Source organism: Oscarella lobularis, chromosome 2, assembly GCF_947507565.1.
Source record: "Oscarella lobularis chromosome 2, ooOscLobu1.1, whole genome shotgun sequence".
Lineage (NCBI taxonomy): Eukaryota > Metazoa > Porifera > Homoscleromorpha > Homosclerophorida > Oscarellidae > Oscarella > Oscarella lobularis.
In genome coordinates, this window is record NC_089176.1 from 3,447,438 (window position 1) to 3,473,048 (window position 25,611).

At 46.7% G+C, this 25,611-nt stretch overlaps 10 protein-coding genes across 16 annotated transcripts; 9 read left to right on the top strand and 1 right to left on the bottom strand.

The window, feature by feature from the left end:
- The first annotated feature begins 21 nt into the window (after positions 1–21).
- LOC136183451 (cytochrome c oxidase assembly protein COX11, mitochondrial-like) lies at positions 22–993 on the top strand. 2 transcript variants are annotated; one of them, XM_065970106.1, is made up of 6 exons: positions 24–281; positions 333–424; positions 475–538; positions 583–708; positions 766–807; positions 853–993. In XM_065970106.1, exons 1-6 carry the CDS (start codon positions 84–86, stop codon positions 991–993), a joined length of 663 nt encoding a protein of 220 aa, XP_065826178.1. In that variant the 5' UTR covers positions 24–83. The 2 variants fall into 2 exon arrangements, with proteins under 2 accessions (XP_065826177.1, XP_065826178.1); XM_065970105.1 differs by having other exon boundaries at positions 22–424.
- A 366-nt stretch (positions 994–1,359) lies between these two features.
- LOC136183441 (short transient receptor potential channel 1-like) lies at positions 1,360–5,300 on the top strand. The gene is made up of 9 exons (XM_065970088.1): positions 1,360–1,621; positions 1,682–1,875; positions 1,931–2,200; positions 2,380–3,141; positions 3,195–3,937; positions 3,991–4,180; positions 4,240–4,437; positions 4,490–4,684; positions 4,742–5,300. Exons 1-9 carry the CDS (start codon positions 1,360–1,362, stop codon positions 5,144–5,146), a joined length of 3,219 nt encoding a protein of 1,072 aa, XP_065826160.1. The 3' UTR covers positions 5,147–5,300.
- LOC136183446 (uncharacterized) lies at positions 5,162–7,260 on the top strand. Its single transcript, XM_065970097.1, has 5 exons — positions 5,162–5,769; positions 5,825–5,942; positions 6,002–6,131; positions 6,183–6,233; positions 6,323–7,260. Exons 1-5 carry the CDS (start codon positions 5,162–5,164, stop codon positions 7,021–7,023), a joined length of 1,608 nt encoding a protein of 535 aa, XP_065826169.1. The 3' UTR covers positions 7,024–7,260.
- An 87-nt stretch (positions 7,261–7,347) lies between these two features.
- Positions 7,348–10,195, top strand: LOC136183445 (RNA polymerase I-specific transcription initiation factor RRN3-like). 2 transcript variants are annotated; one of them, XM_065970094.1, is made up of 23 exons: positions 7,348–7,425; positions 7,478–7,534; positions 7,589–7,678; positions 7,735–7,864; positions 7,922–7,945; positions 8,002–8,065; positions 8,114–8,183; positions 8,232–8,330; positions 8,382–8,429; positions 8,482–8,584; positions 8,635–8,684; positions 8,731–8,811; positions 8,860–8,898; positions 8,950–8,971; positions 9,020–9,089; positions 9,139–9,183; positions 9,234–9,306; positions 9,359–9,416; positions 9,463–9,527; positions 9,577–9,620; positions 9,671–9,814; positions 9,874–9,946; positions 10,007–10,195. In XM_065970094.1, the coding sequence occupies exons 1-23, from the start codon at positions 7,357–7,359 to the stop codon at positions 10,130–10,132; spliced, it is 1,644 nt and encodes a 547-aa protein (XP_065826166.1). In that variant the 5' UTR covers positions 7,348–7,356; the 3' UTR covers positions 10,133–10,195. The 2 variants fall into 2 exon arrangements, with proteins under 2 accessions (XP_065826166.1, XP_065826168.1); XM_065970096.1 differs by having other exon boundaries at positions 8,638–8,684.
- A 26-nt stretch (positions 10,196–10,221) lies between these two features.
- On the top strand, positions 10,222–12,446 carry LOC136183454 (influenza virus NS1A-binding protein homolog A-like). Its single transcript, XM_065970110.1, has 4 exons — positions 10,222–10,533; positions 10,586–11,170; positions 11,262–11,410; positions 11,463–12,446. The coding sequence occupies exons 2-4, from the start codon at positions 10,846–10,848 to the stop codon at positions 12,384–12,386; spliced, it is 1,398 nt and encodes a 465-aa protein (XP_065826182.1). The 5' UTR covers positions 10,222–10,533; positions 10,586–10,845; the 3' UTR covers positions 12,387–12,446.
- A 30-nt stretch (positions 12,447–12,476) lies between these two features.
- LOC136183453 (uncharacterized protein F21D5.5-like) lies at positions 12,477–15,039 on the top strand. Of its 2 annotated transcripts, none has more exons than XM_065970108.1 (18): positions 12,477–12,641; positions 12,695–12,741; positions 12,791–13,186; positions 13,234–13,313; positions 13,362–13,419; positions 13,473–13,493; positions 13,549–13,632; positions 13,682–13,753; positions 13,803–13,848; positions 13,909–13,976; positions 14,030–14,122; positions 14,176–14,247; positions 14,300–14,327; positions 14,376–14,437; positions 14,493–14,602; positions 14,655–14,742; positions 14,788–14,852; positions 14,909–15,039. In XM_065970108.1, exons 1-18 carry the CDS (start codon positions 12,503–12,505, stop codon positions 15,024–15,026), a joined length of 1,647 nt encoding a protein of 548 aa, XP_065826180.1. In that variant the 5' UTR covers positions 12,477–12,502; the 3' UTR covers positions 15,027–15,039. The 2 variants fall into 2 exon arrangements, with proteins under 2 accessions (XP_065826180.1, XP_065826181.1); XM_065970109.1 differs by having other exon boundaries at positions 14,793–14,852.
- Positions 15,040–15,080: 41 nt separating this feature from the next.
- On the top strand, positions 15,081–18,370 carry LOC136183452 (kyphoscoliosis peptidase-like). Its single transcript, XM_065970107.1, has 7 exons — positions 15,081–15,383; positions 15,446–15,601; positions 15,690–16,116; positions 16,171–16,319; positions 16,370–16,599; positions 16,652–17,935; positions 17,997–18,370. The coding sequence occupies exons 1-6, from the start codon at positions 15,081–15,083 to the stop codon at positions 17,646–17,648; spliced, it is 2,262 nt and encodes a 753-aa protein (XP_065826179.1). The 3' UTR covers positions 17,649–17,935; positions 17,997–18,370.
- Positions 18,371–18,479: 109 nt separating this feature from the next.
- LOC136184044 (meiosis-expressed gene 1 protein-like) lies at positions 18,480–18,975 on the bottom strand. Its single transcript, XM_065970870.1, has 3 exons — positions 18,873–18,975; positions 18,750–18,817; positions 18,480–18,702 (listed from the first exon to the last, which is right to left on the bottom strand). The coding sequence occupies exons 1-3, from the start codon at positions 18,931–18,933 to the stop codon at positions 18,574–18,576; spliced, it is 258 nt and encodes an 85-aa protein (XP_065826942.1). The 5' UTR covers positions 18,934–18,975; the 3' UTR covers positions 18,480–18,573.
- A 21-nt stretch (positions 18,976–18,996) lies between these two features.
- LOC136184043 (adhesion G-protein coupled receptor G6-like) lies at positions 18,997–24,089 on the top strand. Of its 4 annotated transcripts, none has more exons than XM_065970869.1 (15): positions 18,997–19,112; positions 19,159–19,214; positions 19,260–19,482; positions 19,833–20,277; positions 20,456–20,626; positions 20,718–21,454; positions 21,501–21,647; positions 21,706–21,800; positions 21,863–22,412; positions 22,477–22,528; positions 22,581–22,684; positions 22,747–22,871; positions 22,934–23,196; positions 23,263–23,341; positions 23,398–24,089. In XM_065970869.1, exons 4-15 carry the CDS (start codon positions 19,875–19,877, stop codon positions 23,957–23,959), a joined length of 3,288 nt encoding a protein of 1,095 aa, XP_065826941.1. In that variant the 5' UTR covers positions 18,997–19,112; positions 19,159–19,214; positions 19,260–19,482; positions 19,833–19,874; the 3' UTR covers positions 23,960–24,089. The 4 variants fall into 4 exon arrangements, with proteins under 4 accessions (XP_065826941.1, XP_065826939.1, XP_065826938.1 ...); XM_065970867.1 differs by having other exon boundaries at positions 19,000–19,088; XM_065970866.1 differs by having other exon boundaries at positions 19,004–19,214; positions 19,260–19,351; positions 19,402–19,482; positions 19,845–20,277.
- A 17-nt stretch (positions 24,090–24,106) lies between these two features.
- LOC136184048 (ERI1 exoribonuclease 2-like) lies at positions 24,107–25,600 on the top strand. Its single transcript, XM_065970874.1, has 7 exons — positions 24,107–24,229; positions 24,279–24,334; positions 24,387–24,467; positions 24,529–24,656; positions 24,783–24,933; positions 24,986–25,086; positions 25,143–25,600. The coding sequence occupies exons 1-7, from the start codon at positions 24,207–24,209 to the stop codon at positions 25,356–25,358; spliced, it is 756 nt and encodes a 251-aa protein (XP_065826946.1). The 5' UTR covers positions 24,107–24,206; the 3' UTR covers positions 25,359–25,600.
- The last annotated feature ends 11 nt before the right edge of the window (positions 25,601–25,611 follow it).

A 25,611-nucleotide genomic window follows, 5' to 3' on the forward strand; every position in this document is an offset into this window, starting at 1 on the left:
AAAAAGGGACGTCGTTCTAGCGTGCGCACCATAGAGTCTGCGTTCCCTGCATCATCCCCTCACTCGTCCTCTCTGGACTTCTGATGAGGCCGCTGTATGCGCAAGCGTGCCTTCTTTCCGCTGGCCGAAGCTCTCTTCGTATCCTTCGTCGAGAGCTGTCGGCTGGAGAATCGGGATGGAAAAAGCGAAATCGCACTACGCTAACCTACATGTCAGCTATTGGAATCGCCGTACTCGGAGCGTCCTACGCCGCAGTGCCACTGTACCGGCTCTTCTGTCAGGTGAGATATCACTTCAAGTCGAAACTTATGATCCATCCATCATGGAGACAGGCTTCCGGATATGGAGGAACAGTCGCAGAAACACGTGATTCGACAAAAATTGAAACCATGGTACCGGTGGCCGAACGCCAGTTGACCATTAGGTGAAACTGCTAATGAATGTCCACCTATCGGTGCACCACTGAATCTACAGATTCAACGCTGATCGAAATGCTGGGATGCGATGGGCCTTTAAACCACATCAGTCAGAAGTGAAAGTAAGCCTTTTCAAATTTAAATTTTATCTGGCAATGTTTTCAAGGTGGTTCCTGGAGAAACTGCCCTCGCTTTCTACTCAGCCACGAATCCCACCGATGAGCCTGTCACTGGCATATCAACATATAACGTGATCCCTTTTGACGCGGGTCAGTACTTTAATAAAATTCAGGTACGAGCACAGGAGGGGGAGAGAAAGGGGGCTGTAGCTAGTTATGATCAACCGTAGTGTTTCTGTTTTGAGGAGCAGAGGCTGAATCCCCACGAACAGGTACAAAAGATCGGTTCTACGAAACCCTAGTTATTTCTTCGTCAGGTCGACATGCCCGTCTTTTTCTACATTGATCCGGATTTCGTGAGCGATCCCGCAATGGCCAGAGTGGATACGATCACTCTCTCGTACACGTTCTTTGAAGCCAAAGACGGCGAGTCCTTTCCCACGATGTCGTCGCAGTAAGCTATCGATCACTAAACAATTACTAGCTTGCTTCTCTACTGACGCACTTAAAAGTCCATATTGGACAGATAAGATAATTGATGCACACAGTACCTTTAATTCTCTTCCGTAGTTACGTACGGTTACGTTGACTCTGTCTGTCAAAAACGGCCACGTTCTAAACCAAAGCGATCTTATAAATGAATGGTTGTGGGTTGCTTAAAAAATATTTACTTTGTTTGTACCGGTATTGGCCTTTCCTTACTGTGGAAGGGAGTGCATAAAAACATCCGGTGAGTCACCGGAGGGGGAAGAGGGATCAGCCTCTCAAACGCAATTAAAAGTAATACGGCGTCACTACGAAGCAGTTGAACGACATCCGCAGTCATGCTGGGGCAGTGGAAAGACGACAAGGCGACCGAGCCCGCCACCGAACTCTTTTCTTTTGCGCAGCCGAAAGTGGGCTCAGATCAAACGTCGCCAACGTCGTCTCTCTCGATCAAACGATACGTCTCTGAACCGAAGGGCGTCGTCGACTCGAACTCCGGCCGCTTTGTCAATCAAAACGCGACGTTACACGAACTGTTTATTAACTTCGAGACAAACGCCGTCGTCGATCGTCGCCAATCTTCGATTGCGTGCGTCGATTGTACGTAGGAGGGGCGAAAATAACGGCTTCTTCGCATTCCATTTTGTTTTTTTGCTGTAGTCGTTCAGGCTCTCATCGCTCGAGGAGCCACCGTCGATTGCCCCAATGCCGTCACCGGTCGAACGCCGCTTCACGAAGCGGCGGCGGCGACGAGTCGGCGTCATTTGCCCATCGGAGCCGTCGAGGCGGTGGTCAAAAGTTCGACGGCGATCAACGCGAAAGACAAAGCGGGCAATACGCCGTTACACGTCGCGGTATTTCGCCCCCTCGAAGTCCATTGAAATAGTACGACTTCCGTCTTTTTCTTAGATGGACGTTCTTGCACCTGACGCTGCTCGTCTCATCATCGAAGCCGGCGGACGACTCGTCTCTGTGAACGATCAGGGACAGACGCCCGTCGATTTGTTCGTGCAAGCGTTGGAAAGAGACGAGTGCGACGTCGATGCCGACATGGATCGTCTCGTCCAGTGCGGTCCTATTGTCAGTCTGATTCTGCAGAATCGTAGCTACTTTTCCGAAAAGCACATGAGCGCTTTTCTCTGGATAGCCTCACTCAGTTGTCCAGTGCAAATAGTGAAGGTAAGCTATATAGTCAAAGCAGACATTTCTTGGAGAAATAGTCTCGAACCCCAACGTCCGTTCCTTGCTAGCGGAAGAAGCCCCATCACCGTGTGTAACATACCGTACCATATAAAGCGCATGCACTATGCAATTACGTTGCGTTGTACTTTGGTTAATTAGATTGATTGATGCTTTAGAAGCTACTCGATTTGGGAGCCAAAGTCAAGTGGAGCTGTCGACTTTCCAAGGACTTGCCTCACATCATAGCCGCCCTTCAAAATCCCGACTTCAATCCAGGCAAAAAATTCGACCTTCTATTTCGCGCCGATGCGGACGTGAACGCAGTCAGCGTCAAGGGCCGAACCGTCGTCCACTGGGCGGCGGCGAAGGGAGACTTGCCCCTCTTGGAACAAGCCGACAAATTCTTGGCTAAATTGACGCTGACGGACAACAACGGCAACAGTCCGGTTCACGAGGCGGCACGTGCCGGCGTCAAAGCGGCCGCCTGCCTCCGTTTTCTCATCAAAAACGGCGCCGACGTTCAAGCGGCGAACGCGCGCGGCGACACGCCGCTCGTGCTCGCTCTCAAGTCTCGCAACGCGACGGGATGCGCGGCGATCGTCAGCGCGAGCGAATCGCTGACGAGCGTGAATCCGCACTCGATGTCCGACGACCTACTGCCGCAACTCGTCGTCATGCGGTACGATCAGCTGCGCGTTCTCGCCAACGAGAACGCGATACTCGACTCGCCGCGTCCCCTGCGTCTGTGTCTCGAGCTGAATCGCGTGTTTCGCGGCGGCAGTCGCATGGACACTGCCCATCGGAAGGATTTTCGCGAGCTCGCCGACGACATGGAGGCGTTGGCCATCGACTTACTGAACAGCTGTCCGTCAACGAACGTCAAATACGTACTCGACAATCACCTGATTGACTACGCTTTGGAAAGAAATAGGAAACTGGTAAGAGAGCAAACCATGACCTCGGTCATTCAATAGGCTTATCTTTTTACTAGTTTATTGCCAGTTCTGCTGCACAGAAATATGTTGAACAGGCTTGGTACGGCGACATCGGCGGCTCGACAGAAATGCGTCACAAAGTCTTGTGGGGCATCTTTGTCGGCGTTCTCTTTCTCATCTTTGCGCCGTGTCTCACCGAGCGAACGGGCTTCTTGCGAAGCAATCCGCTCGTCGTCTTCGTCGGCAACGTCATCTCGTACGTCGTCTTCATCGCGCTGCTCGTCGCCAGCGTCGCGTACAATCACGCCGTCGAACGATCGGCGCTGAGTCCCATTGATTGGTTCGTTTTCATCTTCGTCGTCGGATTGATCGTCGAGGAAATACGCCAATTCTGGCTCTTTCGTCGACACGGAAAACTCAGGGCGTACACGTCGAGCTGGAGCAATCGCGTCGACGTTCTAATCCTTAGTCTTTTTATCGTCTATTATATTCTCGTCTTCGTCGCTTTCTCCGATCTGAAGAGGTACGACCAGGTGTTGCGTGCCTCGTATCACGTCTACGCTTTCGCCGCGCTTTTTTCATCTGTGCGTCTTCTCTCGTTTCTGCAAGCGCATTCCGTCTTGGGACCCATGCAAGTGTCGTTTGTCGCTATCTCCAAGGTCACTCTCATGTTTCTCGTCATATTGGGTATGTTCATGGTCGGATTCTCCCTCGGTATAACGAGCGTCTACTCGGCGACAATTCACCTTTCAAATCAAACGCAGAGCGGGACCGCAGATTTGAAAAATTCTCGTTTTGGGTAAATTTTTAGCCTGCAGTTTTGATTACGTTGTTTTTGGTAATTCTGTCTAGGATGTGGGGTTCGCTGATGAGTTTGTTCTGGGCTCTTTTTGGCATGCGAGAAGTCGAGGACTTTGAAGCGGATCTAAGCGCAGAAACGGTCGTCGGTTTGAGCCTAATTGCACTGTGGCTCGTCGTCTCAGTGATCGTTTTACTCAACATGTTAATTGCGTTGGTGAGCAACGCTTTTCAGACCGTGCAGGTACGATAGATAGACTGCGATATACGACGGAGACTGAATAACAGTCTGCTTTTTCTAAGGACAATGCTGATATTGAGTGGAAGTTTGCTCGAGCGTCGATCGTTCGAGAAATCGCCACGTATCCTGTCGTTCCCGTCCCAGTGAATTTGATCAGTTTCCCCATTTCTTTGTGTCGGCACCTTTCAGCAAGAACCGGCGGTAAAATTCGTTGCTGTTGTGATTCTCCTAACTTCCTCGTCGACAACGCAAGCGTGCACGTATTGGAATTTCTCCTAGTTTTTTTTTCCGAATCTCTCACGTTTGTTCTAGGAGGAGGACGATGTTGCGTGGTTGGAACTTTGTCGTGAGAAATCCGAAGACATGGTAAAGCGCTATAGAAGACGAAAGAAGAAGGCGACGAGGGGCGTCATATCCAAAGACGATCTGACCGAAATTCAAAGAAAAATTGCCGGTCTCACCCGAAAAATTGACGACGTCGTGGATATCTGTAAACGATGTTTTGAGGTAAAAAGATTTATTGCCTACATTTTTAAAAGAATGATAGTTGCATGTTTGGCTCAGGCGCAAAAGAACTCGTTTAGACACGATATTACCGGAACTTTGTATAAGATCATGGGCCAGCCACGAAGAAAGACGTCGGATAGAAGCAAGGAAGTCGAAGTTAGGTCGGATTCCGAGTCTGAGGATTTATTTCAAATCGAGTCTGTCGACGAATTGGAACGCGAAGACGACGAAGGCATTTTGGACAAGGTGCTGAGCAAGTGGTTTAGAAAGAAGAAACCGTCGGAATCAAGTGCGCCATCGGAAGCCAAGTTGAAAAGGTCTCGAGATAAGAAAAAGAAGAAAAAGAGGAAGAGGGCGTCCAAGAAAGGCTTCAAATCAACCAATGGTTACGAAACGACAGGCAGCATCGAAACAATAATTGACGTACGCGATGATGACTATGATGAAGAATTGTTATGCTGAGAAAACCATCAGAATATGTGGAGCCTGAAGTGCAAAGATTATTGTAGTGCTGATATAATAGATTTAGTGCTGTGCAGTGTAGAAGCCGAAGCCATAGAATTCGTTGTTTTTGTCGCCAAAAACGGTACTTGGCGCTATGACAACTTCCCGGTGAGCAGTGCTCCTCACGTGATCGTATCACGCACCGTTAACATGGCCTCTCCTGTTCCTCTCGATTTTATTTACAAATCAAGTCTTTTTGAGGGTTGCAGTGACGGGCTTAGTACGTTGGTATTATGCTTATTCGCCCGGTTTAAGTGGCTACCGCGGTGCGGCAAGATTTCGATCGCCGATTTCGCTAATGTACTCCTACGGCGTGCATATCGGAAAGACGCCCCCAAAGACGACGCACCACGTCTAGCAGCGCTCGCTCTGCAAGAATCCTTCGAAGATATCGCCGAGGCGGGGGCGGACGCCTGGCAGACAAAGGTCGACGATGTGAAACACGCTTGCGAGGAGCTGGAGAACCTGTATCGCGAGAGCAAGAGTGAAGACGAGACAGAAACAGAATCACAGAGCCGCACTTCGACCGATAATGATTGGAAGTGGATCAGTCAACTAACCAATGTTGTTCGCAACCTAACGTCAGTGAAACATCCTAATTAGGACGCGTGCAACACGTACTGTATCTTAATTTAGGTTTGCTGAGTCGAAGGCTGGAGAAAATCTCGACCCTGAGCCCGACGCTGAGGCGGCTTCCAAGGCGGCCTCCGAGGCGGCCTCTGGCACCCAACATTCCTCCACCAGGACAAGTCAAGTGAGAACTAACCAGGGAAAGGCTTTCTTACAACCTTTTTACTAATTTCGTGTATCCAGAGGCAAAGAGCGTCAAAAAACGAATCATTGGCGGGTTTTCCTGTACGTGAATCGACCCAGACTCGTCCGTTTCAACCTCTAGTAGTAGCAACGGCGCCAGCAGCGCCGCTTGGGGGCGTGTGCCCAGAAAGTACCAACGCAGTGAGGCAAGTTGACAAGAAAATCTAATTGCAACTTTTAGAGCTAAGATTGTTCTATAAAAATGAAATTATTGAAGATAACCCAACTGAAGGTATACTAACATAACGACGTACTTAAACACCATACGCTTAGAGGCTTTTAATATGGAGATGTACAGTACTCAGTAAAGATACTTTATAGTGGCTGTGTGTTCAAACCACTTTGAAGATTTTACAATTGAATCGCCAAGCGGTGAAAATCAATCTTATGCTGGTTTGGAAACTGCCGTGAAGTGCATACGTCGTCAAATTTCAACGGCGGTGGTATACCTTGAAACCAGAATCCGTCTACATCAAGGTGAAACGTCGCTGCCCCTAAAAAAGTTATGGCAAGAATCCGGGCTTGGCATTCTAATACTAAAAGCAGCCTATGCATCATTGGCTACATCTGGCGACAGCCTCGTTATTGGTAACACACGGCTTAAAGACTCGGAAATACGCGTTATGGCTTGTCAACGCTGCCGACTGGGTCGACTTGTGAAACGAATATGCAAAGAATTTGTTACAGCTTTGCGTCGGCATAGCTTTTCAGTCGAAAAAGTGGTTTTCTTTGAAGAGATGTTATTCACAAGTTTTCTTCGCAAGCCAACATGTCGTAATTCTGCTGATATTGATGAAGTGCAAAAACGTCAGGCGTCGCTTCGAAGTGTTCCAAATGAATGTCTGATTGAGGAGTGGAAGGAAGGCATCTCCGACCTAAGCCAAATTTTACCACCTCTTGTTGCAGATTTAGCGCTGTGTCTGTGGGAAGCTGCTGTTCAACGTGAAATACCAGTTGAACATAGAAAACTAATTAGACAGCTATGTACTGACCTGGGAGTTGATCAACACCTACCACACTGATTTTGCACGTCTGTCACCAGATTTTATCTCTGCTGTCTGTCTGTCTGTCTGTCTTTTGTAAACTTGTGACTCCGCAAGAGCATGCTTAATTCTAAGTTAAATGTATCCGCTGCTGCTATAATTTCTGTCTGAGAACTTGTGAGACTCGGATTTAGAACATGCTTCGTACGTTTTTAGTATTCGCTATTTTTCTGTTCAATTATTAATTAATTAGCTGAGGAGCAACTGTAAATAAAGTGTGACATCATCTATTCCATTATCAGGTCAACACAATGAACGGCAAAATTACAATATCTGCTGGTAGTTTAACGTACGTTAGCAACTCGTTGGACGATGAACGCCGACGAAGCCGACGCCGTTTTCGTGGAAACACTTACCAAAGCACTGCAAGAAAGAGCCCATGTTAGACTAGAACTGATCTTCATGCGTCCAATTGTCCACATTACTCTCGAAGGGATCGTCGGAAAACTACGCTCTCGTTCTCAAAGAATTTGGTCGAAAAGACGCACCGGTACTCTCTGTCGACTCGACTTGATTCTATGAGACCTCCTTGCCTGCGTCTTAGGACGCCACTTTGGCTCAATGGCTCAGAGCGCTGAAAGTCTGTTCGTCTTTGCTCGACAAAAAACTCGAACCTCTCGTCGGTTTGACACTGGTACGATAAGGGTGGGTGCATGTTTTTGGTTATTTATTTCCTTGAACTGGCTCTAGAAAATTGATTGGACAAGAAAGGACGATGCTTTCGTTCTTGTTTATATGGACTATCTTGTGGAAATCGTGTCGACGAAGCCGATTTACGTGGGTCCGTGTGTCGACTCGCTCGTTGCCCTATTTGCTCGAAGTATGTTAGAGAGAAAAAATGCGGTTCTTTACTGTGGATAAACTAGGGGTTTTTTAGGTGACGAGAAGGATGATGAAGAAAGTAGGATGTCTGAAGAAAATCTCGTGTTTGTTTTCGACGTCTTTCCTTCTTACCAGAAGCGAATATTGTTTTTGGTCATGTGCACGAGGCAATACAGTCTATATTGACTGTCGTTCCAAGGTTTTAACTTCTTTTCTTGATACTCTTTCGAATTCATTTTTTTTGTAGAGCTGTTAGTCACATTCCAGCAGCTGTCACAAAACGATTTCCTTTTCGGACAAAGAATGCCGCTGTTCATGTCAGTCTTTGTCACTGCGCCTCTTTGCTGCTTAGACTTTTGTTTCAGGATTGTTATTTGAAGAATGTCTTGCTTTTAGCCGACTACGTTTCCGGCGTTCTACTGCCCATTCTCGAGTGTGTATTCTATAAAATGATCGAGATGGACGTGAGCACTTAAGCATCCAGCATTGAGTTAAATTCACATTCAGTTTCATAGGCGGAATTGCCTCGAGAGACGGAGGAAACTCAGTTCGATGTTGAACTGGTAATGTGATCCCAAGTCTGATTGACTCTATTTTGTATCAGCCTCTTTTTAGTCAGGATCCAAAGACGAGAAGGAAGTGCTATTAGAAAACGTTGACGTCATGATGAGTCGTCTCTTGGCCTACTGCAAAAATCGCTGCTGTCCAGGAGATGCAGGTTCGGCGTTGGACAGTACAAATGCTACAGTTGACTAATTTTTTTTCTAGAAGAATTCCTAGAAAAGGCCGCCTGCGAATTTTTCGAAATTCTTCTTGAGGTTATACGCCTTGGATGTTCGCCTTTGTTTCTACTTTCCGCTGCAGGTGTTTATGAATTGTCTGCTAAAGATCCACGGTTCTTGTCATGTACAGTTCGTCATCTTCTACACGTGCAGTTTGAGTGAAGTAAGCCGTCGCGCACAGCATCTTAATACTTGGTCGCTTCTACCACAGAAACTCTTTGCTGCTTATCTCGAGAGAGTGTGGGCAAAGGTTTGAAATTTAAACGTTTTTTTAAAACTTATCTCACAGCTTCTGCTTTAGGTTGAATCTCTTCATTCGTCAAGTACGTTTTCCTAATGCTTTCTTTGCTACTCGATGATCTCCGTTTCAGTTATTGAGAGGCAATCTGCGGCCATGTACATAGGCAGTTTTATTGCTAGAGCAGTCTATCTACCCATGCCGTATGATGATTGACGTACCGTAGCCTGTCACGAGAATGTCCGATTTTAGTTATGTAAAAGAGATGATGTCCTATATGGTTGCTTGGCTGCACAGGTGAACTAATGTTCTTCGGATTGATCTTCATATTTCACGGATAGTTATAGATACATAGAACACCACGATCGATCATCTAATATTGCTGCGTCTTCTCACGGTCCTTTTTATGCTGTTAGTCAGGTGAGCCACTCAGAAGGTATAAAGGGAGGAGTATAGCGAACGAATACCGTAGGCTGTATTTTGTGCTTTTATTTTTTGCCATCAATGTATCATTGACATGGACGATTCAGGTATAAGAGTTCTAATTTGGCTAGAGTTGCTTGATTTTTTTTCCAGGACTGGCCTATCTGCAAAGTCTCAATTTGGCGAGGATTGTTCAATGCCGGCTTAATCCCCTCAAAGTACTCAATTTGTCTCTCCGATTCTATTTTACACTACTTTTTTTCCTAGTTTTGCGCTTCAACCGTCGTTGATATGTTTGCTTTGATTTCAAGGTTCACTGAGTAATGAAGTCTTATTAGTTAATTAATTAATTCTTTCTCAGGCGTTATCAACTAGCGTTCTGCTACACAGTGATTGAGCACAATCAACGACTGGCTGCGCTTTCTCTTGTCAAGGAAACGGAAGACACCAAAACGCTCTATACCTTTAAGCATTTTTTCCCTTATGATGTTTACAACTTACCCAAGTGCGTACCGTACCGTACATTAACTGCCTTCATAGGTTGCATTTTTTTCTTATCTGCAGATCTGGTCAGATTGTTCGACCTTTGCAAAGGGATTTTCCCGCTCTGCAGCATGACGTCGACCACCATGAAGAGGTATAGCTTGCCTTTGGATGCGAGGTAACTATAGGGTGGTGAGATTTTGTTTTTGACTAGGAGAACATGGTATGTTCGGTTGAAAGCAATAAATCGCACTCGTGGCCAGAGAAAGACGAACGTTACTCGCTGCTAAGCACTTCTAATCACAGTAGTCATCTTTCTCCAGGCATTGAGATTATTTGATAACGTAATTATTAATTAATTCAGAGATGCAGAGAAATTAATAAAGTGCTTCGTTAATCGTTAGTTAGATTCGTTACGTGCCCGGATAAAAAAGATGGCGGAGGAAGAACGCCGAAGTGCCGAACCGATCATTCGGCCGTTCTTCAAGGATCTGAGAAACCGTCTCGACCCGACGTCTCTACTCGATCGTTTTTACGAAGATAACATAATCGAAATGCGCGAGAAAGAACGAATCGAAGTCGTTTTGAGCACGAAAGGTCGCTACGAAGCGGCAAACGAATTCTTGAAGATCATCGTAACGCGGAGCTGGAATGATGGGCTGCTTTTTGCTGAAGAAGTGAAACGGTTGCCCGGCCAGAAGGACTTGGGCGAAAAGATGCTTGGGTCTGTGGCCAGAGAGGGTAAGTGAACTCTGTACCGTGGTGTACAGTACTGAGGAAACCTAATTTTTAGATTATTAAACCTAGTGCAGTTGGTAAGCGGCACTACATACACGTATCTACATTCCAATTATTTTCACGTGGACACTGAAAAGGTTGGAAGTTCTGATCTTACTGTAGATGTATATACGAGAACTGACAGTCCTTTTGTTCAATGACTAATGTATATGGCAATGCTAGTTTTTGCAGCATCTCACGTGCAAATGATGATATTGTCACGTGACAACTTAAGATATTTGGGGACTCGCATTGCGCAGTTTCAGAGAGACTTGAATGATGGCGTTTGCTGGAGATCTTCCCAAGCTGCCACGGGGCAGTCGTGATGCTGAAACTATCATACGTCCTTTTTTCGACGAACTAAAACAGCGTATCGATCCGTTGTCACTAGTTGACTACTTTTACAAAAACGAAATAGTGGAGATGGGCGTCAAAGAGCGCATCGACGCTATCGAGAAGAGTGAGGGCCGTCTAAAAGCGGCGAATGAGTTTTTGAAGGTTATGGTAAGAGCAAGCTGGGAACACGGAATAACGCTTGCTCAATTGCTGATGAAGACGGGTTACCTTAGAGACCTGGGCCAGAATATGCTTTTTACCGCAGGTAGGTTGCTAGAACAAAGTCGCTACTACTATATCCGTGTATCCATCGAGACCTGTGTAGAAAAAAATGGTATGAATCTGTCCATTTATAGGTTGGGGTGTTGACGCTCCCATTGATACCAAAGTTCTTGCTGATGAAAACGTTGCTCTTCGTGAGCAGCACGCAAAAGATGCAGCAGAGCAACTTTTGCTCATGGGATTTCGGAATAAGATGTGCTGCGACGCTAGAGAAGGAGAGAAGGTGTAGCAAAGTTTGAAATTTTTATGATTAATATTTAATTGGCGGTTTGTAGGCGAAAAGTTGGAAATCTCCCGTCGTCTCGAGACCATTTCGTCGACTATTGATACCCGCTGAACCTCATCTGAGAGTTCTTACTGCCAAGGACTACATTATTGCCGTGGACGGCGTATCAAATAGCGTGTGCGTCTACGATTCGCATACTGACGACTGGTCTCTTCATCCAAGAGAAAGGGAAGGTTTTGACAAAGTGTGTCGACTTTTTCCCCAAAAAGAGTCGCTCAATCAATTCATGGGCATAGTAAAAACTAGAGACACTCACGAACACTATCTCGTTGACTACGACATTACTCATTATATCGGCAAACGTCTTGTAAAGCTACCTGAAAGCCATCAAGTAGATTGGGCATCGGCTGTTGTTTCTGACGACAAACTTTACGTTCTCGGTGGCAGAGAACCGAGCACATACAAACTTCTTGACGCAATCTCCGTATTCAATCTTCACACCATGCAGTGGAGCTCTCTTTCTACTCAAATGCCAACGGCACGCTACGGATGCTCTGTTTTTATCGGTAGTGATAGTACACTCTACGTTGGTGGTGGAGTGAAGGCAACGGAACTTGACAGCTATCAGCCGAGCTTAGAGCCCTGTTCTGACTTTCAGGCGCTGTCATTGAAAGATCTGAGCTGGCGATTCCTAAAGCCGACGAGTGCCGGCAGAGCTCAGTTTGTTTGTTACTACGATCAGATTATTGCTACTGGCGGTTTTGCAGAGAATTTTACCGAGGATTTTTCTGATAGAGTTTCTATTTACGATTCTAAATTGGATGAGTGGTTAGATTTGTCTTCAATGAACGCCAAGAGAGTTGGCCATGGGCTTTGCGTTTTTAACAATGAACTTGTTGCTATTGGTGGAAAGACGGTAGAAACTGAGTGGGAGCCGACATATACGGTAGAAGCCATAAAGTTGCAATTTTAAGTTTATGGTAATTTTATTGATTTACACTCTTTTGCGAATTATAGTAACTTTATTGATTTATACCCTTTTCCCCAACAGTGGAAATCAGCTCTCTAACGCGCGCACCTTTGCTGAGGATGGAGAGTAGGATGGAGTGTCTTCTCTTCAGCCACGAGCGAAGGCACGAACCGATTCCTCTCAAGCACAATGCAAAGACGATTATAGGAAGAGGTCGTGCAACTCAAATAGAAAACCAAGAGTGTTCAGATAGACAAGGTACTGTAGACAATCGCTCTCTAATTTTACACGAATCGACGTCTTTTCTGCAGTTGAATTGAAAGCCGACTTCGAAAAGCAAGAAGTTCACTTGCGACAAGTGAGTCAAATTCTAATTGTTTGACCTGTAATAGTTCCCTTTTCAACAGCTGGGATCTAATCCATGCACCATTGCCGGCAAAAGACTTGAACAAGATGAAGAGTACACTCTCGGTCCTGGAGGCACCTTTTGTCTTCTTTTTGACGACTACTGCTATCACGTTCACTTCTCTGCAAAACAAGATGATGATACCGAGATGGAATCATCTAAAAAGAGGCTGAAATTGGACGACGACGACGGAACGGCCGTCGAAACTTCGGGGCCAATTTTGAAGTTTTTTCACAAGCGATCGAGAAGACGTGATGACGACGACGGCGGCACCCAGACAGGTGTGACGTCAAAAATTGAAGCAGTTCGAGGATTGCCTCACGAGAAAGACGAATGGCGTGTGCATGACGGATCTTTGCTCGTTTTTATGAAGAACGGTCTAAGGAGTAGTAACAAGGTGAGGCACGATGCCCATGGAAAATGTCATATTTTTTATTTTTGTAGATCGCTGCATTTGATTTGGACGGTACTCTAATTGAGACGAAGAGTGGAAAAGTGTTTGCGACTGGTCCTAATGACTGGAAGTGAGCTCTTTTTATAAACCGGGGACAGCAGATGTAGGCTTTCACTAGATTGAAATTTGACAATGTCAAGGCTAAACTGAAGTCTTTAGAAGAGGCAGGATATAAGGTACTGTATGGATGGGAATTTTTTGCATGAACTAATTTACACGGTATGTGCAGATTGTAGTTTTTTCAAATCAGGTGGGTGAAAAGCTCGACGGTTTATTTCTGTAGAAGCGTCATTTCTTATGTATAGCGCGGATTAAAAAACAAAGCGCTTGAATCGGATTTTAGAGCAAAATTGACAGAAATCACGAAAAAAATAGAAGCACCATTGCAGGTTAGTTTGAAAAAATTGTAGAGTGGTTAGAGAAAATGGCATTCTGTAGCTCTTTGCCTCAATGTCTGGTATAAAGTATAGAAAACCGTGTATGGGCATGTGGGATTATTTAGTCGAAAAGGTAGGCAATTTAGTAACACCACACATAGAAAATTAACTTCTTTAATTAGTGTAATGAACACAGCATAGATGTCGGCAGTAGTTTCTTTGTAGGAGGTACAGTACTACGTGAAAGACTTCGGCATTTAATTAGAAATGTATCTCTTGTTTCTTAAGATGCTGCTGGGCGACCGCAAGGTTGGGCACCAGGAAAGAAGAAAGACTTTTCTTGTTCTGATCGAACGGTGAGGGCTCTTTATTTGGGACAATTCAGATGCTTTTCATATCGTACACACAGTTCGCCATAAATATTGGACTAGAATTTTTTACGCCTGAGGAATATTTTCTTGGGCAAAAGAAGGCGCCGTTCAACCTTTCTTCCTTTGATCCTGTAAGAAGCGATAGCATGCACACTATAAATACTGGTAACTAATTTTTTGACAGCGTCGTGTTCTTACTGATGCCACTCAGCAGCTGGATCCTCCTTCAGCAAAAATTGTACTAGAAAAGCAAGAGGTAGAGTTCAATGTCTTGTAGAAGGAGAACTGAACTATTCTTCTGTATCAAGCTCGTGATATTGGTTGGCTATCCTGGAAGTGAGTCGATTAGAGTAGATCCACTAAATTAGGCGACGATTTGCTCAGGTGGAAAATCGACCTTTGCAAAACGGCACTTTGTTTCCAATGGATACGTTACCGCTAGCAGAGTAAATTGGAGAAATATCTCTTTTTGTGTCTTTCCCTCTTTATCTCTACACACAGGACGTTCTCAAAACGTGGCAGAAGTGTGTGCAGGTGGCCACGGACGCTCTAAAACAAGGGAAAAGCGTTGTTATTGACAACACCAGTCCAGACGTCGAATCACGTGCAAGGTGGGCTAAGAGACTGCAAACAAAGGAAAGGCTTATTTTCTTAACTTTCTAGGTATATTTCTGTGGCAAAGAAAGCGGGGGTGGAGATTCGCTGTTTCCTGTTTGACCTTACAATAGATCAAGCTAGACATAACAATGCAGTAAGAAACTTGGAGAGAGCAATTGAGTTGCTCATGTGTCGTTAGTTCAGAGAGCTCAAGGGAGGTCCAGAAGCAAAAAGTATTAAAGATCAAGTTTTGTTTACGTACAGGTGAGTAAATCCCTTCTAAGATCGAGAAGCAGGTGCCTTATGTTTATAAAAAAAAGATCAAAGTTCAAAAAGCCTGAAATAGGAGAAGGCTTCAGCGAAGTTGTCCTAGTTAAATTTATAGGAGAATTTGAAACTGAAAAAGACCGCGAATTGTACTCGAAATTCCTTTGCTAATTGCACGCCTCTCTCTTACGTAATGATCAAGTACGTTAGCGATAGAAGCGAAGCATGGGAAGCGCCTCCTCGGTTCCTAGCTCTCCTTCGGGCTCCAACCGAGTCGAAACAGGTTCCGACAGACGCGAAGAGACGAGTCTCGGCGAGGAGAACGTCATACTGAAGGCCGAAGTCGCTCGTTTGAAAATCAAAGTCTCGAATCTTCACGACGAGGCGAACGAGCTGCGCTCGACCGCCAAAAGCCAAGCGGACGCGACGCGCGACGCCAGAGCTGATCGAAAGAAGCTGCGCGCCGAAGTGCAGCGATTGAGAAACGATTTGCGACAGGCTTCGGCGAAAACGAAGACGGTCGCCGAGGTGATCGCTTGTTAGCGTGGGCGTGGCAACACTACTTGTCAAATCGAGTGGGTGTGTCGCAGAAAATCCAAAAGGAGGCGGAGAAAATCGAGTTGGAGCAGGAAATACGGGAGCTGAATAGCGAACTTGACGCGGGAAAAGAAGAAAGAGAGCGATTGGAGTCTCGCTTGGCGTCAAGCGTAGGCGAAGTCAAAACCCTAAAAAAGGCGTTGGAAAAGGTGAGAAATAATATACGCAGTCAGTAGAAGGTGATCTTAATTAGCAGAGACTAATTACCTAAAGGTGATCAATTATTTTATTATTTAGTCTCGCGAAGGAAGTCCGACTGAGATGGAGATCCTTCGCGACAAGGTCGCCTCGCTGGAGGAGACCCTTCGCACGTACGAGCAAATCACGTCGCCCGGCCACATGGCCACGAAGGCGCGCATCGAATTCTTTCCCGTGCCGCGCTACGAGGTCGGCGCGCGCGTCGCGACGAAGCTCGGCTATCGCGGCGTCGTGCGATTTTGCGGCGAGGTGAAATTCGCCACGGGGATTTGGGTGGGTCTCGAGCTGGATTCGGCGCACCGGCACGCGGACGACCTGTCGCTCCAGCGACGCCGTTCGTCGTTTCGGACGAGTCGCGTGCAGGGAGTGACGTATTTCGATTGCGACGAAGATCGCGGTCTTTTCGTGCGCGCCGAAGACGTGATCGTCGTCCTGCGAAACGGCGACGACGGCGTTCGCAGAAAAGGTGCAGTACATGGGTTGAATAATATAATAAGTTTTGCTGTACTTGCAACAATAGTGACGTCGTTCAAATCGTTTCGCAGCATCGTTTTGCTTCAAGTCCTGTTTCGACGTTTTCTGAAGAGGAAGCGGTTGGAAAGACAGCGACGAAATCAATTGAGAGCGACCGATTGCGGCTACAAAGAGCTGGACGACTACGCTCTATCTGTAAGTAGTAGCTATATTTATCAAGTAAATTAATCTTCTTTATTTATTAGGCTCCGACGACGATTTCTCTCGCCGCTCTCGCCGATCATTTCAAGCGACACACGACGAACGAACGCTCGCTTGCTCGCCTCGTCTTCCGCTGGATCACCGCCAACATCGAATACGACGCAGTCGCGTACTTCTCTGGCGGCAGCGGCAACGACGACGATCTCGACGTCATCTATCGAACGCGCAAGTCGATCTGCAGTGGTTTCGCTCGACTCTTCAAAGCGCTAGCACAGTAAAGAAATCGTAGATTCAAATAAATAACCTTATTCTCATGATATCATCAGAGCCGTTGGACTTGAAGCTCACAGCATTCGCGGCTACTCGAAAGGCTACGGCTACAGAGCCGGCGACACGTTCAAGGGCAAGCAACCGTCGCACGCGTGGAACTCGGTGAAAATCGACGGCCACTGGCATCTCGTCGACGTCACGTGGGCGTCCGGTCACATCGGCGACAAGTGCGAGTTCGTTCGCCGGTTCAACGATTATTACTTTCTCACGCCGCCAAGTCAATTCGTATTGGATCATTATCCCATTGACGACGATTGGCAGCTTCTCTCCGAGCCGATTAGGTTGAATCAGTTCGAGTTGATGCTGACGCTTGGTGAGTCCTTCTTCGAGAATCGTCTCGAAGTCGTTAGTCATCCAAACGCCGTCGTCGACGTCGATCGGTCGGGTCAAGTCGACGTCGTCTTTGGAAATCGAGAAAATGCCATGCTATTGGCTCGTCTCTATCGCCTCGATGCCGGAAGTGGGACGGATGCCAAGAGTCGTGTCGAAGTGTCGCACGGCGTTCTCGTTCAAACGCGCGATAGTCGAACGACGTGCGTCGTTCCGTTTCCCAAAGCCGGTCGATACGAACTTCGGCTCTACGTCAAAGGTAGGACGATGTCGGGGAATTTTTCGCATTTTGCCACGTACAAAATTACGTGTCACAATGCCAAGCGAACCTATCGTACGTTTCCCGAGATCTATAGCGAGTTTCAGAAGATTAGTGGATATCTTCATTCGCCGCTTTCCGGCGCACTTCGACTTGGCGACGGCAAAGCCGTCGGGTTTCGCGTGGACGTGCCCGGCGCCGTGCAGGTCGTCGTTCAGCCCGGGTGGAATGCGTTGAAGCGAGAGAAGACGGACGAGTTCACGTGGACAGGCGAAGTGACGTTCGGGGAGGACGAGGTGGAGGATTACGTGTCTGTCTTCGCGCAGTTTGACGAAGACTCGAATCGCTATTCTGGACTATTGAAGTATCGCGTTGAGAAGAAGTCAGCTAGATTAGGCCGTTAGACGAAATACGAAAAGACAGCCAGTCTGGCTTTTCTGGTTGTATTTGTTCCGGCTCTGGGATTTTCGCCGCGTGTTCGACGTCAGATCGATCGCTCGGTACGGTTTTCGTCGCCAAATAGGTCATCGGAGAGAGAGGGTAAGGATGGAGGTCAAGTTCTAAATTAGTGAGGCGTGCGCTTTTCACAATTCACAGCAGCCATTGCCAGCCAAGCACGTTTGTGCGTACCCTCACTTTTCTCCCGTTTCTCAACGTCGCGCAGTCGTCAGCTTCTTTTGGATCCATGCCAGTACGTAGTCTATATGATACAGCATCATATTCTTTAGTTTACAGGGCTTTTTTGCTATTAGAAAACACGAGTTCGAGTCACCACCGTCGTGAGACGGTTCGGATCTATCCCTGCGAGTGCGACGTCTGCCTGAAGTGCTTGGATAAAGAACTTGAAGTGCACCGCCGCGTGGTCCTCAGTTGCAGGCGTTGTCCGAACTGCTTTGAGCCAGGAACGCACGACGGCTCAAGTCCGTATAATTTCTGGCGTATGCCACCATCACATCATATATGATCACATCACCATCATGATTATTATCTTTGTTATCAAAATTGTGTGTATTCAAAAGGGGCTCGGACTGTGGTGTCGTAAATTATCTCCACGTACGTGTTCTTCGCTTATCCTTATGAGCCAGAAGCAGCGGACAAATAAATATAAATTCTTTTTGGTTGCGACTGTGCCAAAGCATGTCACTAATTGGATATACACCCCACATAGTTCACGGTTTGTTCTGTGAACTATTGGGGATGGCGATTTGCGTGTGTAAATGCTTTCCAAACGGTGATCGGATTAACAATTTATTTGAACACATCAACGTACATGCGAGGTTCGTCGAGCTATGAGCATATCATCCTCAAATTCAAAAGTTTTCTCTTCTCTCAGTAGACATATAGCTTGCACTTGTACACGTCTTTGTCCTGGCATTCTCGAGCTCGGTTGAAGTAGTAGTAGTAACCGTCTTTTCTCTGCAGCTTCTTCACGAAGCCGTTGTCCGGCCATCGATCAACCTAGGGAGCACACATAGTCTACAGATTCGAAAAGAAAAGAGACGTACTGTTGTGCGGGGATTGTGGCTAAGATAATCGCGTTCGTCTCGAAATCCGGCCAACTGAAATCTGTAGGCTGCAAGCTCAAGAAAATCAGTATAATGTCGCTGTAAACGCTTGAGAATGCCTACCCTCTTCAACATCTTCGTTCCAGCGCTTTGGGCGGCTCATCGACTTCGGCTGGAAAGCCATCGTAGCAACGTTTGTGTCAGTGTTCCGTATCGTAGGCAGTATCGTAGGCAACAAGACTCGGTCCCGGATAATAACATGGCCGTCTACTGGAACGAGAAACTTCCCTACACTCTTCCCTACAGAGAGCCGACGCACTCGAGAATATACTCAAAGAGGTTGCGAAAGCATGTTTACGCCAGGTATTGAAGCTCCACTGTCTAAAATGACAATCTCGAACTCGGTCAGAAAACTCGGACTTGTGAGAAAGCATCGACACGAAAAGAAGGCGAAAGGCGTTGAAAGTAAAGATAATTGACAGAAAGAAACAAAACAGAATGTTATTCTAGAACAATCATACGCTTTTCTAATCGTCTTGGATTTCGAGTCAACCTAGTCAGCCTACTCGACCAGAAATTAGTTGAGCATGATCTCATCTCGAGTGCGAGCTTGTTTTTTCTTCATTCGAATTTCCCGACGTTTTTTTAAAAGATTGAATTCGAATTTCAAGAGTGCACGTCCACCCAACGTGAAATCCTCTCACCTGAGTGAATTCTGTCAAAAATTCAGCAGGTAACCGTGGATGACTCTAAGTATTCGCACATGTACGTTAGAGGTTCCTTGGGCAGTAGTAGGCTTTGTCTTTTGAAAGTGTGCTTTTAAAACGTGATCTCAAACTGTACGGCTCTGGGCACGTGAATTCGCATAATCTGCCGCGGTGATCTCACCACGGTCTTACAAATCAGTCGCTTAGAAATCTTTTCACAGTAAAACTGAAATCCTGGGCTTGTAATGACCTCTAATGGAACGGAATTTTTTCACAATTTCCTAAAAATTTTCTCCTTTTAACGGACAAAGCTTTTCATGCCATACACCGCCGCTGGGCGCAGGACGCGTGGGCATGTATCGTTTGTTTGTCACAGGTCATTCCATAGGTGTTTCATTTTCCGGTCTGGCGTGGCGACATGGCGACAACAGTGATCCTACTGCTGCTACTCATCGGATACATGGCATCGTCAGTGGGCGGCGCCTGCAATGAACCAAGCACAAATGATTTGTACAATGAAGCGCACAACGTTATCGGACTTCCGCCAGGATCATGGCAAGGCGTTCAGCGCTATAACAATTGCCTCGCGTATGACGCCCAGCGAGCCTTTCGCAGTCTTGCCGCCACTATCGTTCTTCATAACGTGAATACACCGATGCAGTTTCCCGTTCGAGTTCAAGCGGCTTGCGTTGGTTCGACTGTGAAGTTCAACGTGACGGCGAATCAGAGAGATTTGATTTTGCGCAACGAGACGAGCTACTGCGGCGAATGTTTGCCATTTCCGACGAACTCGAGCGATTCGTTCGTCGCTCCGTGCGTCCGTAAGTCGAGGGGTGGGAAGGCGCTAAAGGCGGCAGTTTCGATGGGCGGCAGTTTCGAAGGGGGCGACAGTTTCGAAGGGGAGGCGAGACAGTTTCAAAGGGGGCGACGACAGTTTCGAAGGGGGCGACAGTTTCAAAGGGGGCGACAGTTTCAATGAGCGTTTCTTTTCTTCCACAGCTTGCCACGACGATTGCGCCGGCCCCTGCTCCGGCTTGACAGCGTCGGACTGCCTCGCTTGTCGGAACAACACAAACGACGACGTGTGTGTGAAGTGCGGCGCAAACGAGCGCCCCGCCTTGAACGGCACGTGCGTGTGCGCCGGCGCTTGGGCCGGCCCCCAATGCACAAGTAAGATTTCACATAGAGGTTTTACATAGAATTTTGCAAACAGTCTCTCGTAATTCTAATTCTAATTTGTTTCATCTCTTCTTCCCTCAAGCGTGCACTTTGTCTTGCTTCAACGGCGCGGTGCCGCAGTCCGATTGCAATTCGTGTGCGTGCGCATTCGGCTATACTGGTCGTCTCTGCGAGACGAAAGTGGACGAATGCGCCTCGCAACCGTGTCACAACGACGGCACGTGCGTTGCCGGCTATTCGTGCATATGCTTCGCCGGGTTTACAGGATTGCACTGCGAAACGAACGTCAACGAGTGTGCGTCGACTCCCTGCGCCAACGGCGGCACGTGCATGGATTTAACCGACGACTTCGCGTGTTCGTGTGTCGCCGGATATACGGGAATGCTCTGCGAGACGGAACTGCGACCATCTATGCGACCGTGCGAGTCGAATCCTTGTCTAAACAACGGCACGTGCACGGCGAGTGGCGCCGATTTCGTCTGCACCTGCCCGAATCAATTTACCGGCACGTCGTGTGAGACGAATGTGCTGAGCTGCGAAGCCAATGCCTTCCGATGCAAGAACGGGTCCGCGTGTTCACCCGATTGCGTCGTTTGTCGGGCTGTTGAAGAAAGCACGCCGTATGGAAACTTTTCGTGGCCTGACGTTTCTCTTGGTCAAGTCCACGCTCTGCCTTGCCCTGACAACAACCCTGCTGCGGGCGTTGCTACGCGAACTTGCGAGGATTCAATTGTAGGCTTTCCGCGTTGGAGCGACACGAATATCGAAGGTTGCCGTAATATCAACGACACGTCCAAGTCTCTGGAACTTTTGGCTGAAGTGAGATGGTTGCATTTTTTCGATGTCTTCTCAATTATTTGTGCAGGTGCAAATCTCTAATCAGACTGTTCTCTTTGTACTTCAAGCGACGTCGGGAGCGACAAGGAATAAGGAAAATCTTGTGGAAACAGACGTCGTTAACGTAGGACTCATTCTTTCCAACGTTTCTGTTCTTAAAACGTTTCAGCAGAACGTAAATATTAATATTATTTTTCAGTTTCCCCCAGTTACATATCTGCTGGGATTTTTAGGTTGTAGAAAACGTTGTGGAGATTGTAAGCAACATTCTTGAAACGAGCAATGATGTACTGTTTAATGCTCAACTGAGGGATCAGTCAAGCACCAGGTGAGCGGCGGAGAAAAACCGTTCGTTTTTTATAGCTATAGTAGCAATTTTTTAATTTATAGAATTTACCGTTCTGTTGAACAAATTGCGACCAGAGCTGTTCTTCCAAAGAACGTTTCCTACGTGTCTTTGACTGGACGAAACTTTGCTATTGACTTCTATGATCCTTCAACCACTTCCGACGGCGGATTTTCTGGTTATTCGTTTGGCTTGAAACGACCTTCACCCAGTATTCCTCTCTCTCCCACCGACGAACTGAACGACGATCAGCTCTTTCGACAGTCAGGTCCCTTGAATAGTGACATATCGTTTGAAGCAGCGATCTACCTACCGAATGATGTTTTTCAAGCTCCCAATGCCAACGGCAGCGTGACTAAAGAGCGTCTAACTTTTTTCTATTACCAGAATAGCAAGCTTTTTCAACCAACTGAAATCAGTCCGACTGAAAGAAACGCTGGTGACGGTAACGGCGGCGGTGGCGGCGCACCTGACCTTCGCCGAATTCAATCAAACAGGACTGTAGCAACGCGCGTAATTGGAGCAATTGTGGGAACGACAGAGAAGTTGAATCTTTCGTCTCCGATCGAGATTACGTTTGCGGCGTTGAATTTGGTACATGTGCATACCCCCATTGAATGTCTTTCTTCACTTTGTTCCTGTTACTGCTATTTTTTAGACAATATCGTATGCAAACGATTCCTGCTCGTCTTGGAGCGCCAAACGCGATAGTACGCACAAAACGCCGCAAGCGATTTTTTGGTTAACATTTTGTATACGTAGACGATTATGGTGAATGGACTGACTATGGCTGCACTTTGATCGGTTCGAATGGCAAGGAATTTACGTGCAGTTGCACTCATCTGACCAACTTTGCTGTACTCGTTGTACGTTTTGGGTTGAAAGTTCGAGGGCGGCGGCGAAAATCTTATACTGTGCTCTTCTGCAGGATCCTTACGAAGGCAAAGGAATAAGCAAAGAAAGCGCTTTTGCGCTTTCTATCATTTCATACATTGGTTGCTCTCTGTCGCTGCTCGGGCTCACTGTTACCGTCATAACCTATCTCTCTATAAAGTAAGAGAAGAGTACAGTTTAATTGTTGTTCCTAACTTCGTTAATTAAAAAACTTTCTTTAGAAAGTTGCGAAAAGAACGACCGGGTAAAATTCTTATCAATCTGTGCATAGCAATGATTTTTGGCTTGGCTTTCTTCGTCGCTTATGCCGTAAATTGGGGCAATAGTGCCATGTGCACGGCGACGGCATTTCTTCTGCACTACTTTTGGCTGGCGTCAATCTGCTGGATGGGCGTTGAGGGAGTCAACATGTACATGAGCCTCGTTAGAGTTTTGGGCACCTACGTTCATCGATTTGTTTTGAAAGCGGGCCTTGTCGCTTGGGGTATGTATTGGCCGCCGCTACACGAGCTGCCGCACGCCTGTTAGAAACTGAAGTCTTTATTTTTAGGTCTTCCTCTTCTTGTGATTGCTGCAACAGCCGCAGGTGACTATGACAACGGATACAAGAAGACCGATGAAAGCGTAATGTAAGAGTTTATCACGACAGCTAGTTCTTCCTGGAAGGATGGCCTTTTTTGTTTAGCTGTCGTCTGAGCGTTCCATTATTTTACGGCTCTTTCTACGGTATCTTGGCCATCATTCTTATATTTGACATCATTATTTTTGTATTGGTTATGCGAACGATAACAAAGCGAAGCAAAGCTCTTGGTATAGCCAAACGAAAAAAGCAGAACAACGCAAGACGGGCCATAGCTGTCAGTATTCTTCTTGGCTGCAACTGGATATTTGCCGTGACGGCTTCGGACGACGAAACTGGTGCCACAGTTCGGCTTGTCTTTGACTATCTATTTGCCATTACGGCGTCATTTCAAGGATTCCTGATTTTTGTTTTTCATTGTTTTTTGCGTGAAGAGGTGCGTCAGGCATGGAAGACGATGCTCTGTTTTCGACGAAGCGTCTTGGATTCTAGTACGGATACGGGAAAGGCTCTCAATTTGTCGCACACTCCTGCTTCTCACTCAAATTTGGGTACCACAAGCATTTCGTCGCCTGGCTCAAACTTAGCGGTAGCCAATCCTGTGGCAATTGAGATGGCCAAGATGAAGGAAGATGGAGCGCTTGGAGATTCGGACCAAGCCGCCTAATTTTTTAGCACACATTGCGCACGTGACTTGCATGTTGGTGACCTCGTTTATTGGATGGTTTTAGTTGTTTTGTTTTGTACGGCTGCGTGTAGCTTTGTTATCTTGCTACAAGTTTATTTCTGCAATCTAAAAATAGCAGTTCGTAGAGCCCGGATAACTTCAGAAAAAGATGGCCGTTCACTAGAACGTTGGTACACTAACAGAGAGCCGGAACACTCGAAAATATACCCGAAGAAGTTACAAAAGCATGTCTACGAAACGTCTAGCCAGGTATTGAAGCTCCGATGCCTAAAATGACGATCAACTCGAACTTGGTCAGAAAACTCGGACTTGTGAGAAAGCATCGCCACGAAAAGAAGGCGAAAGGCGCTGAAAGTACAGTAGTAAGATAACGACGAGGAAAAAACGAAACGAAGTCTTGTTTTAGAGCAATCGTACGCTTTTTTGATCGTCTTGGATTTCGAGTCAACCTGCTGGAAGAATCGCAAAGAAAAGCGACCAGAAATCAGTTGAGCACGCAGGAATCGTCAACGATCTCATCTCGAGCGCGAGCCCGTTTTTTTCTCCAGTCGAATTTCCCGCCGTTTTGCTAAACGTCGCTAGCGGCGAAATCGAATCCAAATTTCAAGAGTACGTCCAACCAACGGAAAATCCTCACCTGAGTGAATTTTGTCAAAAATTCACCGGAATTCAACAGGTAACCGTGGACCACTCTATTCATATATGTATGTACGTTAGAGGTTCCTAGTAGTAGGTAGGCTAGTAGGTTTGTCTTCTGAAAGTGTGCTGGCCCTCAAACTTACTCGAGTCACAATTTTCATAGAATCAAGTTACTGATAGTGCTCCACTGTCAGCCGTCTTGCGATTGTTCCTCGACTGGATAAAACGGCTGGAAAGAGAAAAGGACTTTGTGTGTGCGGGAAGCGACGGGCAGAGCGAAAACGAGAAGCGGTGCACACTTGTCACGTGGTCAGGTAAGGAAAACCTCGAGGACGAGTGAACGAAAATTCGCCATACGTATTCCAGACTGGGATTTGGGCGTCTGTCTTCACTACGAATGCAAGAGAAAGCAAATACGTAAGCCCGCTATCTTCAATACGTGGATTGACCTCCGTGCCACCTATCGAGTCAGTGAGCTCATTTTCTGGTCTAACTCTAAGCCAAACGTGTGTGCCGTATTCAGAGTTTTTATGAGAGAATTCCCCGTGGTCTTAATGGCGCTCTTGAGGATCTTGGATTAGAGTTTGAAGGCCGGCAGCACTCGGGACTGGACGATGCAAAGAATACGGCGAAACTGTGTTGGCAAATAATTCAGGACGGCTGCATTCTTTTACCGACCGCCAGTTCGAATCCACCGGCGCCAGTAGTACAGCGACCAGCACTGAAAGAGAAGCAGTAGCAGAGCAGATCTTGAGGGCGCGGTTTGTAGCAAATTGAGTGCTGGAGCAAAAGCAGGTAAGAAGGGCTAGAGATACAGTAGGATCGATCATGGCAGTGATAGTCAAGACTAAGACACGCTAATGAAAATTTTATAGCCATAGAGAGGAGTCTATAAATGGACTCATTGTAATGGACCTCCAACGGAAAGGAATTTTTTCCCAAATATCTTTTTCTAACGAACGGAAGTTCTGATGTCATACACCTCCACTGGT

Excerpts from the sequence above, each read along its gene's own strand:
- LOC136183451 (XM_065970105.1), top strand. The coding sequence starts at position 84 with ATGAGGCCGCTGTATGCGCAAGCGTGCCTTCTTTCCGCTGGCCGAAGC. Across the intron at positions 425-474 it reads GAACGCCAGTTGACCATTAG|ATTCAACGCTGATCGAAATG; the intron begins GTGAAACTGCTA and ends CTGAATCTACAG. Across the intron at positions 808-852 it reads GGCTGAATCCCCACGAACAG|GTCGACATGCCCGTCTTTTT; the intron begins GTACAAAAGATC and ends TTTCTTCGTCAG.
- LOC136183441 (XM_065970088.1), top strand. The coding sequence starts at position 1,360 with ATGCTGGGGCAGTGGAAAGACGACAAGGCGACCGAGCCCGCCACCGAA. Across the intron at positions 3,142-3,194 it reads TGGAAAGAAATAGGAAACTG|TTTATTGCCAGTTCTGCTGC; the intron begins GTAAGAGAGCAA and ends TCTTTTTACTAG. Across the intron at positions 4,438-4,489 it reads TCGACAACGCAAGCGTGCAC|GAGGAGGACGATGTTGCGTG; the intron begins GTATTGGAATTT and ends CGTTTGTTCTAG.
- LOC136183446 (XM_065970097.1), top strand. The coding sequence starts at position 5,162 with ATGTGGAGCCTGAAGTGCAAAGATTATTGTAGTGCTGATATAATAGAT. Across the intron at positions 5,770-5,824 it reads AATGTTGTTCGCAACCTAAC|GTTTGCTGAGTCGAAGGCTG; the intron begins GTCAGTGAAACA and ends ATCTTAATTTAG. Across the intron at positions 6,234-6,322 it reads TGAAGATAACCCAACTGAAG|TGGCTGTGTGTTCAAACCAC; the intron begins GTATACTAACAT and ends GATACTTTATAG.
- LOC136183445 (XM_065970094.1), top strand. The coding sequence starts at position 7,357 with ATGAACGCCGACGAAGCCGACGCCGTTTTCGTGGAAACACTTACCAAA. Across the intron at positions 7,679-7,734 it reads CTCTCGTCGGTTTGACACTG|AAAATTGATTGGACAAGAAA; the intron begins GTACGATAAGGG and ends AACTGGCTCTAG. Across the intron at positions 8,585-8,634 it reads CTGCTGTCCAGGAGATGCAG|AAGAATTCCTAGAAAAGGCC; the intron begins GTTCGGCGTTGG and ends TTTTTTTTCTAG.
- LOC136183454 (XM_065970110.1), top strand. The coding sequence starts at position 10,846 with ATGATGGCGTTTGCTGGAGATCTTCCCAAGCTGCCACGGGGCAGTCGT. Across the intron at positions 11,171-11,261 it reads GAATATGCTTTTTACCGCAG|GTTGGGGTGTTGACGCTCCC; the intron begins GTAGGTTGCTAG and ends GTCCATTTATAG. Across the intron at positions 11,411-11,462 it reads ACGCTAGAGAAGGAGAGAAG|GCGAAAAGTTGGAAATCTCC; the intron begins GTGTAGCAAAGT and ends GGCGGTTTGTAG.
- LOC136183453 (XM_065970108.1), top strand. The coding sequence starts at position 12,503 with ATGGAGAGTAGGATGGAGTGTCTTCTCTTCAGCCACGAGCGAAGGCAC. Across the intron at positions 12,742-12,790 it reads AAGAAGTTCACTTGCGACAA|CTGGGATCTAATCCATGCAC; the intron begins GTGAGTCAAATT and ends CCTTTTCAACAG. Across the intron at positions 13,314-13,361 it reads ACTGGTCCTAATGACTGGAA|ATTGAAATTTGACAATGTCA; the intron begins GTGAGCTCTTTT and ends GGCTTTCACTAG.
- LOC136183452 (XM_065970107.1), top strand. The coding sequence starts at position 15,081 with ATGGGAAGCGCCTCCTCGGTTCCTAGCTCTCCTTCGGGCTCCAACCGA. Across the intron at positions 16,320-16,369 it reads TGGACGACTACGCTCTATCT|GCTCCGACGACGATTTCTCT; the intron begins GTAAGTAGTAGC and ends TTTATTTATTAG. Across the intron at positions 16,600-16,651 it reads CTCTTCAAAGCGCTAGCACA|AGCCGTTGGACTTGAAGCTC; the intron begins GTAAAGAAATCG and ends TGATATCATCAG.
- LOC136184044 (XM_065970870.1), bottom strand. The coding sequence starts at position 18,933 with ATGGCTTTCCAGCCGAAGTCGATGAGCCGCCCAAAGCGCTGGAACGAA. Across the intron at positions 18,818-18,872 it reads GAACGAAGATGTTGAAGAGG|CCTACAGATTTCAGTTGGCC; the intron begins GTAGGCATTCTC and ends TTGAGCTTGCAG. Across the intron at positions 18,703-18,749 it reads GCCACAATCCCCGCACAACA|GTTGATCGATGGCCGGACAA; the intron begins GTACGTCTCTTT and ends TGTGCTCCCTAG.
- LOC136184043 (XM_065970869.1), top strand. The coding sequence starts at position 19,875 with ATGGCGACAACAGTGATCCTACTGCTGCTACTCATCGGATACATGGCA. Across the intron at positions 20,627-20,717 it reads GGCCGGCCCCCAATGCACAA|CGTGCACTTTGTCTTGCTTC; the intron begins GTAAGATTTCAC and ends TCTTCCCTCAAG. Across the intron at positions 22,685-22,746 it reads CCAACTTTGCTGTACTCGTT|GATCCTTACGAAGGCAAAGG; the intron begins GTACGTTTTGGG and ends GCTCTTCTGCAG.
- LOC136184048 (XM_065970874.1), top strand. The coding sequence starts at position 24,207 with ATGTCTACGAAACGTCTAGCCAG. Across the intron at positions 24,230-24,278 it reads TCTACGAAACGTCTAGCCAG|AAAACTCGGACTTGTGAGAA; the intron begins GTATTGAAGCTC and ends GAACTTGGTCAG. Across the intron at positions 24,335-24,386 it reads GAAGGCGAAAGGCGCTGAAA|AGCAATCGTACGCTTTTTTG; the intron begins GTACAGTAGTAA and ends GTCTTGTTTTAG.